This window comes from Molossus molossus, unplaced genomic scaffold, assembly GCF_014108415.1.
Source record: "Molossus molossus isolate mMolMol1 unplaced genomic scaffold, mMolMol1.p scaffold_m16_p_18, whole genome shotgun sequence".
NCBI lineage: Eukaryota > Metazoa > Chordata > Mammalia > Chiroptera > Molossidae > Molossus > Molossus molossus.
The window spans coordinates 62854002-62873768 of record NW_023425353.1 but is presented as its reverse complement, the minus strand read 5'-3'; the positions used below and the strand labels follow the sequence as shown (position 1 = coordinate 62873768).

General features: G+C 41.5%; 1 protein-coding gene across 1 annotated transcript in view; it reads left to right on the top strand.

Annotated features, from left to right (window-relative positions):
• SMARCC1 (SWI/SNF related, matrix associated, actin dependent regulator of chromatin subfamily c member 1) overlaps positions 1-19767 on the top strand; it is a 157698-nt gene that overhangs the window by 3187 nt on the left and 134744 nt on the right. The window contains exon 2 of the mRNA XM_036266186.1: positions 7374-7493. Within this exon, the coding sequence (XP_036122079.1) occupies positions 7374-7493 (120 nt within the window). The remainder of the gene's footprint in view (positions 1-7373; positions 7494-19767) is intronic.

The following is a 19767-nucleotide window of genomic DNA, read 5'->3' as shown; positions in this document are numbered from 1 at the left end:
GAGAGAGAAATAGAAACATCAATGAGAGAACATCGATTGGCCACCTCCTGCATGTCCCCACCGGGGATCTGGCCCACAACCTGGGCATGTGCCCCGACCGGGAATCGAACCAGCAACCTCCTGGTGCATGGGTCGGTACACAACCACTGAACCACACCAGCTGGGCTTCTCAGGTTTCTTAAAGCCAGAGTATATAGCCCAGCCAGTGTGGTGTGGCGCTGTGGATTGAGCATCGCCCCATGAACTGAGAGGTCCCCGTTCGATCCCTGGTCAGGGCACCTGCCTTGGTTGCAGGCTTGATCCCCAGTAGGGGGCATGCAGGGGGCAGCTGATCATTGATGTTTCTATCTCTCCTTTCCACTCTCTCTAAAAAAATCAATGAAACATAACAAGAAAAAAACAAAAAAAAAGAGTATGTTTCTTGGGCGTAACTCAGATTCAAAACTGAATCTGACAGCCCCCTAAAAAAATTCTATTAGTTTCTGGGAGTGGTGTTGGAGTGGTGAAAGTATTAACCAGAAGGTTTTTTGCTTGTTGGTATACACTATATCTTTATTTGTACACATTGATGGGTTTTAACTTTTCTATTGCTTTTTTTTTTTTTTTAATCCTCACCCGAGGACATTTCTCCATTTTTTGTACAGATAGAGTGGGAGGGAGAGAGAGGAAGAGAGAGAGAGAGAGAAACATCGATGTGAAAGGGACACATCAAGTGGCTGCCACCCGCACGACCAACCAGGGCCGGGGACAAACTGCAACCGAAGTACGTGCCCTTAGCGGGAACCGAACCCGGGTCTCTCCGGACCGCAGGCCAACGCTCTAACTGCTGAGTCAAACCGGCCAGAGCCTATTGCTTTTTTTTTGTAGTACGTGCCCCTACAGGAACCAAACCTGGGACTCTCTGGTCCGCAGGCCGACGCTCAACCGCTGAGCCAAACTGGCCAGTGCACTTTTCTGTTGCATTTAATACTGCATTTTCAGATTGATAATTCTCAGCAACTATATGGAATAAGCATAACATTGGTAGTTCCCCTTTTAATTGATGTGTCTATTTTTGCAGTCAGTGAACCAACTGAGTATCTACCATAGCCAGGTACTTAAAACATAACTCATGCCCTGGCCACTTTAGCTCAGCTGTTAGAGTGTCTGACTACAGACCAAAGAGTTGTGGGTTCAATTCCAGTCAAGGGCAGGTACGTCTGTTGCAGTTTGGGTCCTGGTTGTGTGGGAGGCAGCCAGTCAGTGTTTCTTTCACATCAATGTTTCTCTCTCTCCCTCCCACTCTTATCTGAAGATAAATGGAAAAATATCCTCGGGTAAGGATTAAAAAACATAACTCACCTAAATTCTCATAACAATCCTGAATGATAGACATTATTTACTTTGTTTTACACATGAGAAGAACTTGAGGATCCAGATTTAAGTAATTTTTCTTTTCTTTTTTCTTTCTTTTTTTTTTTTTTTATCCACTCATCTACTGATGGGCACTTGGGCTGCTTCCGGATCTTAGATGTTGTAAATAGTGCTGCTATGAACATAGGGGTACATATATTCTTTCTGATTGGTGTTTCAAGATTCTTAGGATGTATTCCCAGAATGGATCTCTGGGTCAAATGGCAGTTCCATTTTTAATTTTTTAAGGAAACTCCATACTGTTTTCCACAGTGGCTGCACCAGTCTGTATTCCCACCAGCAGTGTACTAGGGTTCTCTTTTCTACACATCCTCGCCAGCACTTGTTAGTTGATTAATTGATGATAGCCATTTTGGCAGGTGTCAGGTAATATCTCACTGTGGTTTTAATTAGCTTTTCTCTGATGATCAGTAACAATGAGCATCTTTTCATATGTCTATTGGCTATCTGTATGTCCTCTTTGGAAGTGTCTATTCCTTTGCCCATGTTTTTTTTTTTTATCCTCACCTGAGGACATTTTTCCACTTCTTGTACAGATAGAGTGGGAGGAAGAGAGAGGAAGAGAGAGAGAGAGAAACATCGATGCGAAAGGGACACATCGAGTGGCTGCCACCCGCACGACCAGCCAGGGCTGTGGACAAACTGCAACCGAGGCACATGCCCTTAGCGGGAACCGAACCCGGGTCTCTCCGGACCGCAGGCCAACGCTCCAACCGCTGAGCCAAACTGGCCAGGGCTAAGTAATTTTTCTAAGATTACAGTTAGGAGGTGCAGATTTGGGATTCAATGAGTCCTGCCTGGCTCCAACCTACCCTCATCCTCCGCCCCCATTGTGGTTTTTTAGTTTGTTTTCTTTTTCTTTTTGGCCACATGTAATCCCTCTTTTTAAGGAACTCACAATCTGTGGAAAAGATAAACATAGACACCTACTTGTAAAACCCAAGTGATTGCAAATTAAAAGAGAACGTCCTTGTATTGTTTTCATTTTCTCAGTGCCCTTAATAGGCATTCAGTAAATATTTGTTCAATGAATGAATAGATCAAACTAGTCTAGGAACCTAATTATTTAGGCTTTGTAGATAAATTTGGCTTAGCAACACAGAAGAGCAAGTGACTCCTTTCTGACTGGAATGAGCTTCAGCTAGGCCAAAGGAGTCCAGAGAATGTGACCACTTTAGATAAAAGGAAACTGAAGCCCAGGGAGGTTAACTCTGCCTGTATGATTGTCCCAGTTTTTGAGCCCCTGTCTTTATCTTGCAGTTTGTTCATGCGGATGTGCCTACCAATAAAACCAAGGCACGCACCCATGATCGGGAATTGAACCTGAGACTCTCTGGTCCTTGGACTGACGCTCTGGCCACTGAGCACACCATCCAGGGCTTTTTTTGATCAAAACATAAAATGCTTGACTGAAATAATTTATATAATAATTTTTTTCATAATCAGGAATCAGAATTTTGAAAGCTGTTAAGAATTTTTTATGTTATGTCTTTGGAAGCAGTTGAAATGAATTCAGTTATATCAGTATGGGATAGTGCAATGAGAATTAATGTTTGGTTGAAGACGTGAATTCAGTACTCTTGCCTGCTAATTGATGGTGTCCTTGAACAGAACACTTGATTTCCATGTTTTAATTTTTCACTTGTAAGTTGGAAGTAAGACTGCAACTCCCATAGGATTGTTGTTCAAATCAAATGAGATAGTCCTTAAAGATGGATTATAGAAATTTGAGGTGGGTGTTGTACTTTTGCCATATATCCCATATCCCATGGTCAGCCTGCTTCTTTTCTTGGTTAAATAGAATGTCACTATTTAAAAAAAATTTTTTTTTTCACTATTTAAAATTTTTATTTTATTTATTTATTTTTATTTTTTATTTTTTTTTTATCCTCATCCGAGGACATTTTTCGATATTTTGTTCAGATAGAGTGAGAGGGAGAGAGAGAGAGAGAAACATCGACGTGAAAGCGACACATCGAGTGGTTGCCACCCACACGACCCAACCAGGGCTGGGCACAAACTGCAACCAAGGTACATGCCCTTAGCGGGAACCGAACCCGGGTCTCTCCGGACCGCAGTCCGACGCTCTAACCGCTGAGCCAAACCGGCCAGGGCACTATTTAAAATTTTTTTAAGTTTATTTAAACCTTTTGAAAGTTATACATTGGCTGCCTTTTGAGTGGGTACAAGATATAGTTTTCAATAATACATTAACGTCAACTTTCATATATGAATTAAACTTGTCATCTCTTACATACATTGTCATGTTTGATCATTTTTTTTCAGTGATTTGGAAAAGAGTATCAAACCAGATTCAAATATTTTATAATTTAAAAATTGGATTTTAAAGTCTAAGGTAATAATTTTTATTGGTTTTTGAATCTGTCCATCTTTCTTGTGAAACGGGTTGTTCACATGAAACCTTTCTCATTCTAAACCACAGAATACATAAAATGAAACATGTACAGTAGTGAAGTTCACAGTGTATACAAAGCTATATGTATATAACAATTTTTTTTTTTATCCGCACCCAAGGACATTTTTTCATTTTTTGTTCAGATAGAACAGGAGGGAGGGAGGGGGAGAGAGAGAGAGAAACATCCATGTGAAAGGGACACATCGAGAGGCTGCCACTCGCACGATCCAGAGAGAGAGAGAGAGAGAGAGACATCCATGTGAAAGGGACACATCAAGTGGCTGCCACCCGCACAACCCAACCAGGGCCAGGGACAAACTGCAACCGAAGTACATGCCCTCACCGGGAACCGAACCCGGGTCTCTCTGGACCGCAGGCCAATGCTCTAACAGCTGCGCCAAACCAGCCAGGGCTATATAACAATTATTAAAATGACTTTTTGCCTGGAGGGTTGATTTGTCTTTAGTTGAACAACCTTCTTCCAAGATGGTATCTTTTTCAGTTGTAGGATTTGGCACTGTTCAGTTATCTATAAGTATCTGAAAAATAACAAGTTACGGTTATTGATTATTTATGTTGCTTTATCGTATGCAAGAAACCCCCTTTTTTCCCCCATATGACCCCTTTGGGAATCCTGTTAGGGAGATTTATCACTTTATAACAAGTGATAAAGTTATCTTGTTGATAAGTGCAAAAATCATTCTTAGCTGGGGGCCACACAGAAACAGGCAGCCGGCTGGATTTTATCAACTTTTGGTCTAGAAGATTTCATGCAAAATAAAATATTTTAACAGAATAACCAGCCTTCAGCAAAGTAATTGCATGCTGGCTATTTAAAATGGAAAGGTAAGCCCTGGCCGGTTTGGCTCAGCGGTTAGAGCGTTAGTCTGCGGTCCAGAGAGACCCGGGTTCGGTTACCGCTAAGGGCACGTATCTCAGTTGCAGTTTGTCCCCGGCCCTGGTTGGGTCATGTGGGTGGCAACCACTCGATGTGTCCCTTTCACATCAATGTTTCTCTCTCTCTCTCCCCCACTCTATCTGAACAAAATATCGAAAAATGTCCTCGGATGAGGATAAAAAATAAAATAAAATAAATAAAATAAATGGAAAGGTAACACCCCTGAACAAATAAAAATTTGAGAGAATGTTAAGAGAATGTTTTTGTTTTTTGTTTTTTTATCCTCACCCGAGGACATTTTTGCATTTATCTTCAGACAGAGCGGGAGGGAGAGAGGGGAGAAGAGAGAGAGAGAAAAAAACATTGACATGAGAGAGACATCGACTGGTTGCCACCCACACAACCTCAACCAGGGCCAGGGACAAACCAACTGAGGTAGTGCTGTTAGCGGGAACTGAATCCGGGATTCTCTGGTCCACAGGCCAGTGCTCTACCCCTGAGCCAAACTGGCCAGGGTGAGAATGTTAAGGTTTAAGAATTGTCCTCGTCTGTTATGTTCTATCTTCGATTGTCAGCACAAATTGAGTTATTCAACATATAGTAATGGTAGACTGTACAACTGATATTTTGCCATATATAAATGAGTTAAGTATTATTTATTGTAATAGAAACTTACTACATTAATCTTGAAATGTTGGGTGGTACTGGGAAAGAGGTTTGCTCAAGGAAGAAAAATTAGTTTTTTGTTGTCTTTTGTGAAACTGAAGAAAGTATAGATAATTTTCTTGTTCAAAATTGGAGATTTAAAAAAATTACTGAATGTTGGTTTCTTAAAGAGATATTGAACATTTAATACCAAATTAAACTTTTACATTTATTTATTTTAAAGATTTTTTTTAGTTTTAATTTATATATATGTATATATATTTTTTAATCCTCACCCAAGGACATTTCTTTGCATTTATCTTCAGATAGAGCAGGAGGGAGAGAGAGAGAAACATCGAAACATCGATGTGAAAGAGACACATCGACTGGTTGCCACCCGCACGACCCCAACTAGGGCTGAGGACAAACTGCAACCGAGGTACGTGCCCTTAGCGGGACCCCAACCTGGGTCTCTCTTGTCCGGGGACTGATGCTCCAACCGCTGAGCCAAACCAGCCAGGGCTTTTTAAAAAAATCCTCACGTGAGGATATATATTTTTTCTATTTATCTTCAGAAAGAGTGGGAGGGGGGGAGAGAGAGAGAAACATCGACTGGTTGCCTCCTGCTCGACCTCAATTACGTGCCCTTGACCGGAATTGAATCCACGATTCACTGGTCTGGGGGCTGACGCTCTACCACTGAGCCAAACAGGCCGGGGCTAAACTTTTACATTTAATTTAACTCATTAATTTATCCATTCCCTGTCATATTACCCAGTACCTTTCTTTGCTCTGAAACTAGCTTGCTATCTACCACTGGTTTGGCCTTTTGATTTTATCTCCCTCAGCGTGCCTGATTTTTCACATTTATTTTATTTATTTTGTATACTTTTATTTATTTATGTATTATTGTTATTAATTTTGTTATAGATGTTTCTCCTTTTTCCCCTATTGACATCCGCCTCACCTTCCCCCCTCACTTCGTCCCCAGCTTTGTTGTCACATACATTTGTTTTAAAACAATTTTTTAATTGTGGTAAAAGCTATAAATTTACCATTCTAATTAACAATTTTAAGTGCACATGCATGCATTTTTTGATACATAACAACAACTGTTTTATTATGCTCAAAACTTAATGACATAAAACAAACATTTTATTATGCTTAAAGTTCCTGTGTATCAGGAATTTGGAAGGGCATGATGGGAACAGTTGTCTCTGCTCGATGATGTTGTTTGGGGCCTCAACTGGGGAGACTTGATGATTGGGGGTGACTTGACAACTGTTGGCCAGAATCATCTTTACTCATGTGTCTGGTAGTTGTATTGTCAGTCTTCTGGGACATCAGCTGGGGCTAGTGGCCCTGGTGTCTCCATGTAGTTTGGGCTTTCTCAAAGTATGGTGGTGTCATGGTGATTGGACTTCATCATTCTTTAGGGCTCCAAAGGTGGGTGTCCCAAAAGAACTATGTGGAAGCTGTATGACTTTTTTTTTTTACTTATTCTCAGAAGTCACATAGCATCACTTCTGCATTCTAGTGGTTACAAGTGAGTCATTAAAGTTGGTCCTGATTCAATAGAAGAGGACATAGACTCCATTTCTGGACAAGAGGAATGTCAAAGAATTTATGGACCCTTTTTAAAAACAACAGTTTGCTCTCTGGCCACGGATTATTTATATTCATCCCACATACACCATTCACTGGCCAGTAGGTCTCATCCCGTAGAAGCATTAGGCTCCAGTTTGAGGTCCAGAATCGCACTGTCTAAAGTCCAGGTGTGGTGGGTTTAATCTCTTAGGTGTGGTATTTGTCATTTCTAAGATCTGTTAACTAAAGAAACTGTTGTTTGTCCCTTTGTTTTTGTAAGCTCCTTTACAGCAGAGAGCATATTTCAGATATCTATAAAATGTCCCCGTGCCAGTGCTTAGTAGGTACTAGAAAGAAAACTAACATTCTCCTGTATGGTTGTTCCAGTTTTTGAGCCTTGTCTTTATCTTGCAGTATGTTCATGCGGATGCACCTACAAATAAAACGCTGGCTGGGCTGGTGGTACAACTTCTTCAATTCCAGGAAGATGCTTTTGGAAAGCATGTCACTAACCCGGCCTTCACCAAACTCCCTGTAAGTATATCAGCTTTTAGCTGTAGAATATTACTGCTTTTTAACTGTAGGAAGCTTCTCTTTCAGTAGTCATTTAACATTTGTATTAAACATCACAATAGTTACTAGCTAAAGTTAGCTGTTAATATTTTACTATGTTATAGTTTCCTTATAGTTCCTTTCTCCTGATTCAGTTCTTGTGGCTATAATACCGTTTATTGGAGTTTTTATATTTTGTAGGTGGGATTCTTCTGCACTTGTGTGAGAATATAATTCTGTTCTTGCAATTGATATTTTGACTGATGGTTTGGCTTGGTGTAGAAATACTGTCATTTTATTTTCATTCGAAATCTATAGGTTTTTTTTTTTTTTTTTTTTAATCCTCACCTGAGGACATTTTTGGATTTATCTTCAGATAGAGCAGGAGGGAGAAAGGGAGGAAGAGAGAGAGAAACATCGATGTGAGAGAGAGACATCAAGTGGCTGCCACCCACACGACCCCAACCGGAGCCCGGGGACAAACTACAAACTGCAACCAAGGTACGTGCCCTTAGCGAGAACTGAACGCCGGACTCTCTCTGGTCTGTGGGCCGACGCTCTAACTGCTGAGCCAAACCAGCCAGGGTGAAATCTATAGGTTTTGTTCTCTCTTTAACATTTGATTTTGTAGAAAAAAATCTGTTGATTCCCTCTCTTTTTATGCTGATCTTTTTTTAATTCTCCCCTGAGGACATTCTTCCATTTTTTGTTCAGATAGAGTGGGAGGGAGAGAGTGGAAGAGAGAGAGAAACATCATCGTGAAAGGGACACATCAAGTGACTGCCACCTGCACGACCAACCAGGGCCGTGGACAAACTGCAACCGAGGTATGCGCCCTTAGCGGGAACTGAACCCGGGTCTCTCTGGACCACAGGCCTACGCTCTAACCGCTGAGCCAAACTGGCCAGGGCTATGCTGATCTTTGAAACTTTTTTTTTATCTTTTAAATTTGGAAATATGTTTATTTATTCATTTCTGTTTCTTTAGCCCAGGGACCATTCAGTCTTTTAGTCTTCTCTGCTATCTTTACACCTTTAAGTATATTTTTGAACTCTGATTGTACAAATATTAGATTTCTAGGGACTGTCTGGCATATCTTTTCATATGACTTTTATCTTCTAATTCTGTGATTTGGGTTTTTGCAGTTTCCAGTCTGCTGCTTGCTGCCTCCACTGAATTTATTATCAGTAGATCTTTTTAAAATCTCTTAAACTTCTGAATTGGGTGTTCTTATTTTATCACTTAACCTTTTGTTTTAACAATTTGCTGATCTTACAGATAAAATTTAGAATAAGAAATAGTATTATTTTACCCTGGCCAGCGTAGCTTCATGGTTAGAGCTCTGGCCCCTGGACCAAAGAGTCATGGGTTCGATTCCCAGTCAAGGGCATGTATCTGGGTTGCAGATTTGATCCCCAGCCCCAGTCGAGGTGCATGCAGGACACAGCCAATCAATGTCTCTCTCTCTCTCTCTCTCTCATGTTGATGTTTCTCTCTTTTCTCTCTGTCTTTCCCTCCCTCTCCCCCCCATCCACTCTGAAAAAGATATCCTCATGTGAGGATTAACAACAACAAAAGAAATAGTATTGTTTTATTGATCTTGCAGTAAGTGTGTTTACTTTGCTTATGGTATTTTTGCCATAAAATACCATAAGACATTTATTTCTTATTCAAATATAGTGATTTAAAAAAAATTTTTTTTATTGTTATTTTAGAGCAAAAGGGAGAAAGAGAAACATGGATATGAGAGAGAAACATTGATTGGTTGCCTCCTCCACACCCCCTACTGGGGATCCAGCCCACAACCCAGGCAGATGCCCTGACCGGGAATGGAACTGGGACCTCTCAGTCCATGGGACAGCGCTCAATCCCCTGAGCCACACTGGCCAGGCTATTGCAATTTTTTTTTTTTTATCGCGGTAGGAAGATTTTTCCACTTGTAGGTGATACAGGAATGCAGCCATGTGTTCTTTGAGTAGTTGTATGATTTCATTTTTTATAGTTAGCTCTTTCATTTATTTAGAATTTATCTTGATATTCATTAAGAGCAGTGGATCTAGTTTAATCTTTTTCTATGTGATTATCTGGTTATCTCAGCAACCCATATTAAAAAGTGCTTCTTTCGCCCTGGCCGGTTTTGCTCAGTGGTTAGAGCATTGGCCTGCGGTCCAGAGAGACCTGGGTTCGGTTCACACTAAGGGCACATACCTCGGTTGCAGTTTGTCCCTGGCCCTGGTTGGGTTATGTGAGCGGCAGCCACTCGATGTGTCCCTTTCATGTCGATGTTTCTCTTTCTTTCTCTCTTCCTCTCTCTCCCTCCTATTCTATCTGAACAAAAAAATGGAAAAATGTCCTTGGGTGAGGATTAAAAAAAAAGAAATGCTGGAGGATGGGATTTTCAGGCAGTGACACCAACATGTAAAAGCATAAAGGCCTGAGAAAATGTACTTTAAGGTTAATTCAGATAGCTCAACAAGGTTTAACTGAGGACAGTGGGCAGAGAGATCGGCTAAAATCAGATATAAAAGGGCCCTGGCCGGTTTGGCTCAGCAGTAGAGCATTGGCCTGTGGTCCAGAGAGACCTGGGTTCAATTTCCACTAAGGGCGCGTACCTCCGTTGCAGTTTGTCCCCGGCCCTGGTTGGGTCATGCGGGTGGCAACCACTCGATGTGTCCCTTTCACGTCGATGTTTCTCTCTCTCTCTCCCTCCTTACTCTATCTGAACAACAACAACAACAAAATCAGCTTTAAAAAAAGGGTAAGTTTACTATGTTAGAAGTCTGGCTTTTATCCTAAAAGTGATGGGGAACTAACTACAAGGGAGAGAGTAGAAGGTGACTCAGTCAATTTTGGGTTTTAGGATAATCCCACAGGCTGATTGGAAGCTGTTGAGATCGGAGTCTTTGAAAGCTACTTAGTTTTCCATGAAGAGGCTGCTCTCATAATCCAAGTGATCTATGAAACAGCCAAGGAGGAAGCAGTGGATTCAAAAAGAACAGAGAGGTCAGAAAGGAATTGAAAAAGTTTAAGGGGGTGGAACTTTGTGATGGAGGCAGGGGCGTGACTGTTGTGGTGCTGGAGTAAGAAATAATTGACAAAGGTGACTGTGCTGAGCAATCATCTTTTGGCACTAAGGGGAAAGCCAGAGTACAAGGTTTCTGGAGGAAGGGACTCAGTTTGGTCTAACTGTCCATATTTCAAAGATCAGGGAGGAATATTTTTAGGTATAAACTAAAATTAAAAATAATTCATGGCTTAGTGCTGGTGGGAGCAGATGTGCTTTTCTTCCTTTCAAAGTAGTGTGTAGCATTTTCCCAAATGAAAGGGATTGACATAATGTGTAATGGTGTAAAACAAAAGTGGATGAGAGACATAAAGCAAAGAATGTTTTAGTGAAACTTATAAGCTATTTACCTTAAAATGTTGTTTTTGTGTGTGGTTTTTGGTGAATGAACATTACTGGTGTAAGTTCACTATTTGGGTTGATTCGTTTTTTAAAAAAAATCAAAGTGGAACTTTATAACTCACTTTCTAAATCATGCTGGGTATTAAAAAGCTGGCTCAACATTAGGTATATTTAATACTAGCGGAGAAGTTATAAAGATTTAAAAAAAAATTATTTCATAAGGCTAAAACTATATTACATAGACAGCAGTTCTCAGCCTGTGGTTCGCAACCCCTTTGGGGGTCGAACAACCCTTTCACAGGGGTTGCCTAAGATATAACAGTAGCAAAATTACAGTTATGAAGTAGCAATGAAAGTAATTTTATGGTTGGGGGTCACCACAACATGAGGAACTGTGTTAAAGGATTGTGGCATTAGGAAGGTTGAGAACCACTGACATAGACAAATATATGTATATAAATTGAAACAGAAAAAAGTGTTTTCACTTTCTCCCTGGCTGATTTGGCTCAGCGGTTAGAGCATTGGCCTGCGGTCCAGAGAGACCTGGGTTTGGTTCCCGCTAAGGGCACGCACCTCAGTTGCAGTTTGTCCCCGGCCCTGGTAGGGGTTGTGTGGGTGGCAACCAGTTGAGATGTCTCTCTCTCGCATTGATGTTTCTCTCTCTCTTTCTCCCTCTCTTCTTCCTGCGCTATCTGAAATGCAAAAATGTCCTCGGATGAGGATTAAAAAAAGTATTTTCACTTTCACCACAAATAAAAATTCTCGTTTTCTCATAATCCATTCAAGGCTTAGTACATATGTATATGTAACATAAACATAATTGTGATGTTAGGGTAGCATCAGTTTTGTATTCTGCCTCTTTAAAAAGATCATAAGCATCTATATTTAAAAACAACAAAGCTATGAGAACCTAGAAGGATATTGAAAGATAAGTCAGAGTCTAAAGTAGCTGAAGATTCTAAATATATTCAAGAGATGTCCAAAATTTTGAGTTGTCACATCTAAAAAAATTAATTACAATTTAATTTGTAACTTTGACCTGATTTATAGTCTGCCATTCTATAAATTTCAGAGTGGGAGACTATCTTTGGGAACATGGGACTAGAAAAACAAACATGAGTGTTGTGTATGCTTTGGAAGTTGGCCCTTTTTTTTTTTTTTTTTTTTTAATTTATTTTATTTTTATTTTTTTATCCTCACCCGAGGACATTTTTCCATTTTTTTGTTCAGGTAGAGTGGGAGAGAGAGAGAGGAACAGAGAGAGAGAGAGAAACATCGGTGCGAAAGGAACACATCGAGTGGCTGCCCCCCGCACGACCGACCAGGGCCGGGGACAAACTGCAACCGAGGTACACGCCCTTAGCGGGAACCGAACCCAGGTCTCTCAGGACCGCAGGCCGACGCTCTAACCGCTGAACCAAACCGGCCAGGGCGGAAGTTGGCCCTTTAAGTGTGTAGCTGAGACTCTGATGAAAGTAGAGTGCAAGCAGCCATTAAGTGAAATGGTTTGGACATTGACTTTGTGGAACAATGATTTAGTTTCATTTCTTTAAAACTTCTTACTACCCTGGCTGGTTTGGCTCAGTGGTTAGAGCGTTGTTGGCCTGCGGACCAAAGAGTCCCGGGTTTGATTCCCGCCAAGGGCACATACCTCGGTTGCAGTTAGTTCCCAGCCCCAGTTGGGGTCGTGTGGGTGGCAACCAATCAATGCGTCTCTCACATCCATGTTTCTCTCTCTCTCTCTCTCTTTCTCTCTCCCCCCTCCCTCTCCCTCCCTCCTATTATGTCTGAAGATAAATGTAAAAATATCTTCAGTAAGGATTTAAAAAAAAAAAGAAAAAACACTTTTCACTGTAAAATATTACAGAAAATGAATAAAACAAATGTTGACATAAATCATTACACAGAGAACACCCATTTATTTAACCACAACCCAGGTAAGAAATAGAACATCAGCCCTGGCCAGTTTGGCTCAGCGGTTAGCGCGTTGGCCTGCAGTCCAGAGAGACCTGGGTTCAGTTACCGCTAAGGGCACGTACCTTGGTTGAAGTTTGTCCCCGGCCCTGGTTGGCCGTGCGGGTGGCAGCCATTCGATGTGTCCCTTTCACGTCGATGTTTCTCTCTCTCTCTTCCTCTCTCTCCCTCCCACTTTGTTTAAACAAAAAATGAAAAAATGTCCACGGGTGAGGATAAAAAATAAAGAACATCAACACAATCCGGAAACTTGTGTATTCCTTTCACTGGACCTGTATGCCAGGTGGAGGGCATGCTGGGCCAGATGTTGACTAGGGCTCCAAAAAACTATGACCAATGTTAATGACAGATCTGTAGTTCCTTTCATACCATATGGATTGACAAGTAGAAACCAGTTCACTGGCATTGTATTTCTGATGTATTAGGATGATGTTTTATGTATTTTAGAGTTTTTCTTAACTTTTAAAAATTTTTCTCTATTCTCATAACGTTCTCCCTTCAGTTTTACTGAGGTATGATTGATGTACAATAAATTATACATATTTAAAATATGATGAATTCAAGGTAATGAACATTTTGATCATCCCCTAAAGTTTTCTTGTAATCTACCTCCTTTCCACCCCTGTTCTCTGACAACCATTGACACTACAGATTTTACAGTTTCCGGAAATTTATATAAATGGAATCACAGTATATAATCTTTTTTTGCCTCACTTCTTTCACTCAGCATACCAATTCTGATATACATATCATATGTGTTATTCCATGTATCAGTGGGTTGTTTTCGTTGTTGGTTAGTATTCCATTGTATGGATAAAACACAAATTTCTTTGTTTGTTTATTTTTAATCCTTACCCGAAGATACTTTGCCATTGATTTTTTTTTTTTTTTTTTTTTTTTAGATAGGGAGGGAGGGAGAGAGAAAGACAGAGAGACAGAGAGAGAAGGAGAGAAACATCGATTTGAGAGAGACACATCAATTGTTTCCCTCCCCCAGAACCCTGATTGGGGCTGGGGATCAAACCTGAGACTCTCTGGTCTGAGGTTTATGCTCTAACCACTGAGCCAAACTGGCCAGGCCTAAACTACTATTTTTTTTGTCCTTAGCTGTTTGATGGGAATATGCGTGTTTCCAGCTTTATAGTCAAGCTACTATCAGTGTTAATGCACAAGTCTTTTTTTTTTTTTTTCGCTTTATTGTTGAATGTATTACAGATGTCTCCCCCCACCCCACACTGGCCCCTCCTCCCCATTCCTGCCCCCCTCCTGCCTTCCCCACACTATTGTGTGTGTGCATTGGTTATGCATATATGCATAGAATTTCTTTGGTTTATCTCTTCCCACCCTCCCTCCCCCTTTTGCTTTGAGGTTCATCAGTGCAACAACCAATTTCTATTACTTAATCCCTTCACCTTTTTCACCCATTCCCCCAATCCCCCTCCCATCTGGCAACCAACAAAAAGTTCTCTGTATCTATGAGTATGTTTCTGTTTTGCTTGCTCATTTTGTTTGTAGATTCAGTTGTTGGTAGATATGTATTTATTGACATTTTATTGTTCACATTTTTGTTCTCCTTCAAGAAGACCCTTCAGCATTTCATGTAATACTGGTTTGGTGGTGATGAACTCCTTTAGCTTTTTCTTGTCTGGTATACTTTTTATATGTCCATCGATTCTAAATGATAGCTTTGCAGGATAGAGTAACTCTTGGTTGTAGGTCGTTACTTTTCATCACTTTGAATATCTCTTGCCACTCCTTTCTGGCCTGCAAAGTTTCTTTTTTTTTTTTTTTTTTTTTATCCTCACCCGAGGACATTTTTTCTATTTTTTGTTCAGATAGAGTGTGGGAGGGGGAGAGAGGAAGAGAGAGAGAGGGAAACATCGACGTGAAAGGGACACGTCGAGTGGTTGCCACCCACACGACCCAACCAGGACCGGGGACAAACTGCAACCGAGGTACATGCCCTTAGCGGGAACCGAACCCGGGTCTCTCAGGACCGCAGGCCGACGCTCTAACCGCTGAGCCAAACTGGCCAGGGCTGGCCTGCAAAGTTTCTTTTGAGAAATCGGCTGACAGTCTTATGGGAACTCCTTTGTAGGTAGCTAACTGCTTTTCTCTTGTTGCTTTTAAGATTCTCTCTTTATCCTGGCCGGTTTGGCTCAGCGTTTGGAGCATTGGCCTGTGGACCAGAGAGTCCCAGGTTCGGTTCCCGCTAGGGGCATGTACTCAAAAAAAAAAAAAAAAGATTCTCTCTTTGTCTTTAACCTTTTGCATTTTGATAATGATGTATCTTGGTGTGGGCCTCTTTGGATTCATCTTGTTTGGGATTCTCTGCCTCCTGGACTTGTATATCTGTTTCTTTCACCAAGTTAGGGAAGTTTTCTGTCATTATTTTTTCAAGTAGGTTTTCAGTTTCTTGCTTTCTCTCTTCTCTTTCTGGCATCCCCATGATGCGAATGTCGGTACGCTTGAAGTTGTCCCAGAGGCTCCTTACACTATCCTCACTGTTTTTTATTCTTTTTTCTTTTCTGATTAGGTGCATTTTGCTTCCAAATTGATGATTTGCTTTTTGGCTTCACCTACTCTACTATTGATTTCCTTTAAATTATTCTTTATTTCAGTTATTGCATCCTTCATTTCTGACTGGTCCTTTTTCCTGTTGTTGATGTTCTCACTAAGTTCCTTAGAGTTCTCCTTAAGTTCCTTGAAGATTTTATTATGTTCTTTGAAGGTCTCACTAAGTTCCTTGAGCATCCTTATAACCAGAGTTTTGAACTTTGCAGCTGATTGATTGCTTATCTCTATTTTGCTTAGTTCTTTTCCTGGAATTTTGTTCTTTTCTTTCACTTGGGACATGTTTCTTTGTCTCTTCATTTTGGCTGCTTCTCTGTGTTTGCTTCTGTGTATTAGGTAGAGTTGCTGTCTTCTAGGCTTTGTAGGGTAGCCTATTGTTGCAGGTGTCCTGTAGGATCCAGTGCCCTCCCTGATCACTCCAGCTAGGTGCACCCATAGTGTAATTGAGCTAGGTGCACCCTTCTGTTGTAATTGAGTCTTGATTGCTGTTGGCACATCAGTGGGAGGGATTTACTCAGGCTGGTCAGCTCCAAGGACTGGCTGTGCCCACTGATCCCTGGCCTCTGACTCCTTTGGAGGATCAGTGGTTTAGGGGCCCAACACACACTGGAAACAGGTGGGCCCAAACAATGTGTGGGGCAGGACCTCAGGGAATCACCAGGGTGGGCAAACAGTGTGAGCCAGGTTGCTGGAGTCTCAGATATGGTGCCAGTCTGCTGCCCAAGGGAAGGGCTCACCAAAGGAACAATGGCCTCCCACACCAAGTCTGTCCAGGAGAATGCTGCCCTTACAGCTCTTGCCCCAATGCTGAACACTTTAGTTCTTACCTGTATGTCTCTTGTGCCTTTCAAGCTGCCTCCCCAACACTGGAACCTAGAAGGAGCCAGTCCAAGTAAGTCCGTGCGTGGGCCCTTTGAGAGGAGCTGACTGGGACTCCAGAAGCCTCAGCCTCCTTCAGCCTCAGTTCCCGCTGGTTTTACAGCCAGAAGTAATGGGATTCTCTTCCTGGCACTGGAACCCTGAGCTGGGAGACTGGTGTGGGACGGGGCCCCCTCACCCCTCAGGTAGCACCTGAGGTATCCCTCCTGATTTTATCTGCCACATGAGGGTGTGGGACCCGTCCATTCGCACGTCTGCCCCTTCTACCAGTGTCGATGTGGTGCTTCTTTAATTTCGTAATTGTAGGACTTCCATTCAGCTCCATGTCAGGCAGTTCTGAATGATACTTGTTCTGTAGTTTAGTTGTAATTTTGATGTGGTTGTGGGAGGAGGTGAGTACTGCGTTTACCTACTCCACCATCTTGAACAGAAGTCCTGTACAAGTCTTTGTGGACGTGTTTTCATTTCTCCTGAGTAAATACCTAGGAATGGAATGTTTGGGTCATAGAATTGGTAACACTTAACTTTTTAATAAACTGCCAGACTGTTTTCTTGATAGATATATAATTTTATGTACCATCCAGCAGTGTATGAGAGTTCCTTTGCATTCATTCTCTTCAACATTTGGTATGATTATGCTATGTAATTTTACCTGCTGGTGGGTATGCAGTGTAAGCTCTAGAGTTTGTAATTTTGTAATAATTAATGATATTAACCATCTTTTTATTGGTTATTAATCATTTGCATATAATCTTTTGTGAGTTGTCTACAAATCAGTTTTTTATTTGGTTCCCAAGACTACCTCCACATTCAGAGATTTGCTAGAAAGACTCATGGAATTCAGCGTACGGTTGTACTCACAACTAAGATTTGTTAAAGCTATGTAGTAAGTATAGGATGTAGTGGAATCACAGAGGAAAGAGACACAGGTGTGCTCATCCATGCTGCAGGCTTCCTTGTGCTCTCTCTCTCACATGATGGGTCACATAGAGTGCACTCTTCCTTCAGGAATGAAAATGCAGCAGCACATAATGTGGTGTTGCTGCCAGAGGAAGTCCATTAGAGACTCACACTGAAGGTTACTGTGGGGGCTGGTATCTTTTGCCTAGTGCATATGAGAATTCCAGACTCTGAGAAGGAAAGCAGAAATTCATCATAAACCACATTCTTTGCACAAATAGTCAGGACAAGTGAACCATCCTTCCTATCTATTAACTTTTGATTAGGAATACTCCGAGTCAAAAACCCAAACACCAGCCGAGGGGCAAATTGGTAGACAGGCCTTGCTGAGGACAGTAACCTCAGGCCTGCTGTGTTCTTTCCTGCACATTTTTTTTTTTAATTAAGTTCTTTATATATGTCTGGATAAAAGTTTTTTAATGATATATGTATATTGCAGATATTTCCTCCAGTCTGATTTGCCTTTTTATTCTCTTGTTAATATCTTTCCAAGAGCAAAAGTTTTGAATTTTGATGAATTCCAATTTACTGATTTCTATAATTTGTGCTTTTTGTGTTCTAAGAAACCTTTGCATACCCCAGAATCACAGACTACTTCGTATTTCTTTTCCTAGAATTTCATAGGGTTCGGTTTTATATATTTTGGGTTAATTTTGATGTTCAGTGAGAGGTAACGGCTGAGATTCTCTTCTTTTTAAATTGTTTTTTTTTTTTTTCTTTATTGATTTGAGAGAGAGAGAGGAAGGACTAGGAAGAGAGAAATATCAATGAGAGGGAACATCTATTGGCCTCCTTCTGCATGCCCCCCACTGTGGATTTGGCCCACAACCTGGGCATGTGTCCTGACCGGGAATCGAACTGGTGACCTATTGGTGCATGGGTCAATGCTCAACCACTGAGCTGGGTCACCTGAGGATTTTTTTCCCCATTGGTTTTCAGGTAGAGTAGAAGGGAGGGAGGGAAAGGGTGAGAGAGAAAAGTATTGGTGTTAGAGAGACACATCAATTGGTTGCCTCCTGCACAACCCCGACCAGGGCTGGAAGTGGAACCTGCAACCCAAGTATGGAATTCCTGACCAGGAATGGAACCCGCCACTCTGTGGTCTGAGGGCTGACATTCTAACTGTTGAGCCAAAATGGCCAGGGCTGTCTTCTTTTTAAATCCTCACCTGAGGATATTTTTCTGTTTATCTTCAGATAGAGTGGGAGGGAGAGAGAGAGAAACTTCGATGTGAGAGGGATACATCGACTGGTTGCCTCTTGCGTGACTCCGACCAGGGCTGAGGTCCAAACCACAACCGAGGTACATGCCCTTTACCAGAATCGAACCCATGACTCATTGGTCTGCGGGCCGTGTTCTAACTGTTGAGCCACCCTGACCAGGGCTTGTCTTTCTCTCTTCTTTTAAAAGATTGATTGTTGCCCTGGCCGGTTTGGCTCAGCGGTTAAAAGATTGATTGTTATGCATTCTGGATATGGGTCCTTTGTCTGAAATATTGCAAATATATTCTTGGTAACTTATCTTTTTATTCTTACGATGATGTCTTTTGATTAACAGGTTTTTGGTGTTGTTGATTAAGTGTTGATCCTCATCTGAGGTTATTTTTTCCATTGATTTTTAGAGAGAGTAGAAGGGAGGGAGAGAGAGAGAGAAACACTGACATTGAGATACATCTTTTAGTTCCTTCTGCATGTACCTTCAACTGGGGCCAGGGATTGAACTTGCAACCCAGATATGTGCCCTTCACTGGGAATCGAACCCAAGACCTTATTTTGGTTTTAAATATGTTTTTATTGAGTTTTTTAGAGAGAGAGAAACATCAGTGTGAGAGTGAAACATCGATCGGCTGCCTTCTACATACCCCCTACTGGGGATTGAGTCCACAACCTGGGCATGTGCCCTGACTGGGAAATGAAGCAGGACCTCTCAGTTTATGAGATGATGCTCAGTTCACTGAGCCGCTCAGTCCACTGAGCCACACCGCCCGGGCAAACCTGAGACCTTTTGGTGCTTGGGCTGATGCTCTAACCACTGTGTCATACCAGCCAGGGCTTGCATATTATTTCAAAGGATGATTGGGCTGGTTAGGTTTTTTTAATTATACATTTATAGTTTTATTACATTATGAACATGTTTTAATACTGACTCTTTTTTAAAAATGTTTTTATTGATTTTTTTTAGAGAGAAAGAAACATCTATGTGAGAAAGAAATATCGATTGGCTGCCTCTTGCACACCCCCTACTGGGGATAGAACCTGCAGCTGGGCCATGTGCCCAGACCAGGAATTGAACCAAGACCTCTCAGTCAGTGGGAGGATGCTCAATCCACTGAGCCACACTGGCCGGGCTTAATACTGATTCTTTGTAACTTGTTCAGATTACTGATGTTGAGAAATCTATCAGTTCAGTTGATTGGGCTTTTTAGGTGTTTTTTTCCCCCTCAGGTTGCTTTTCATGTTCACT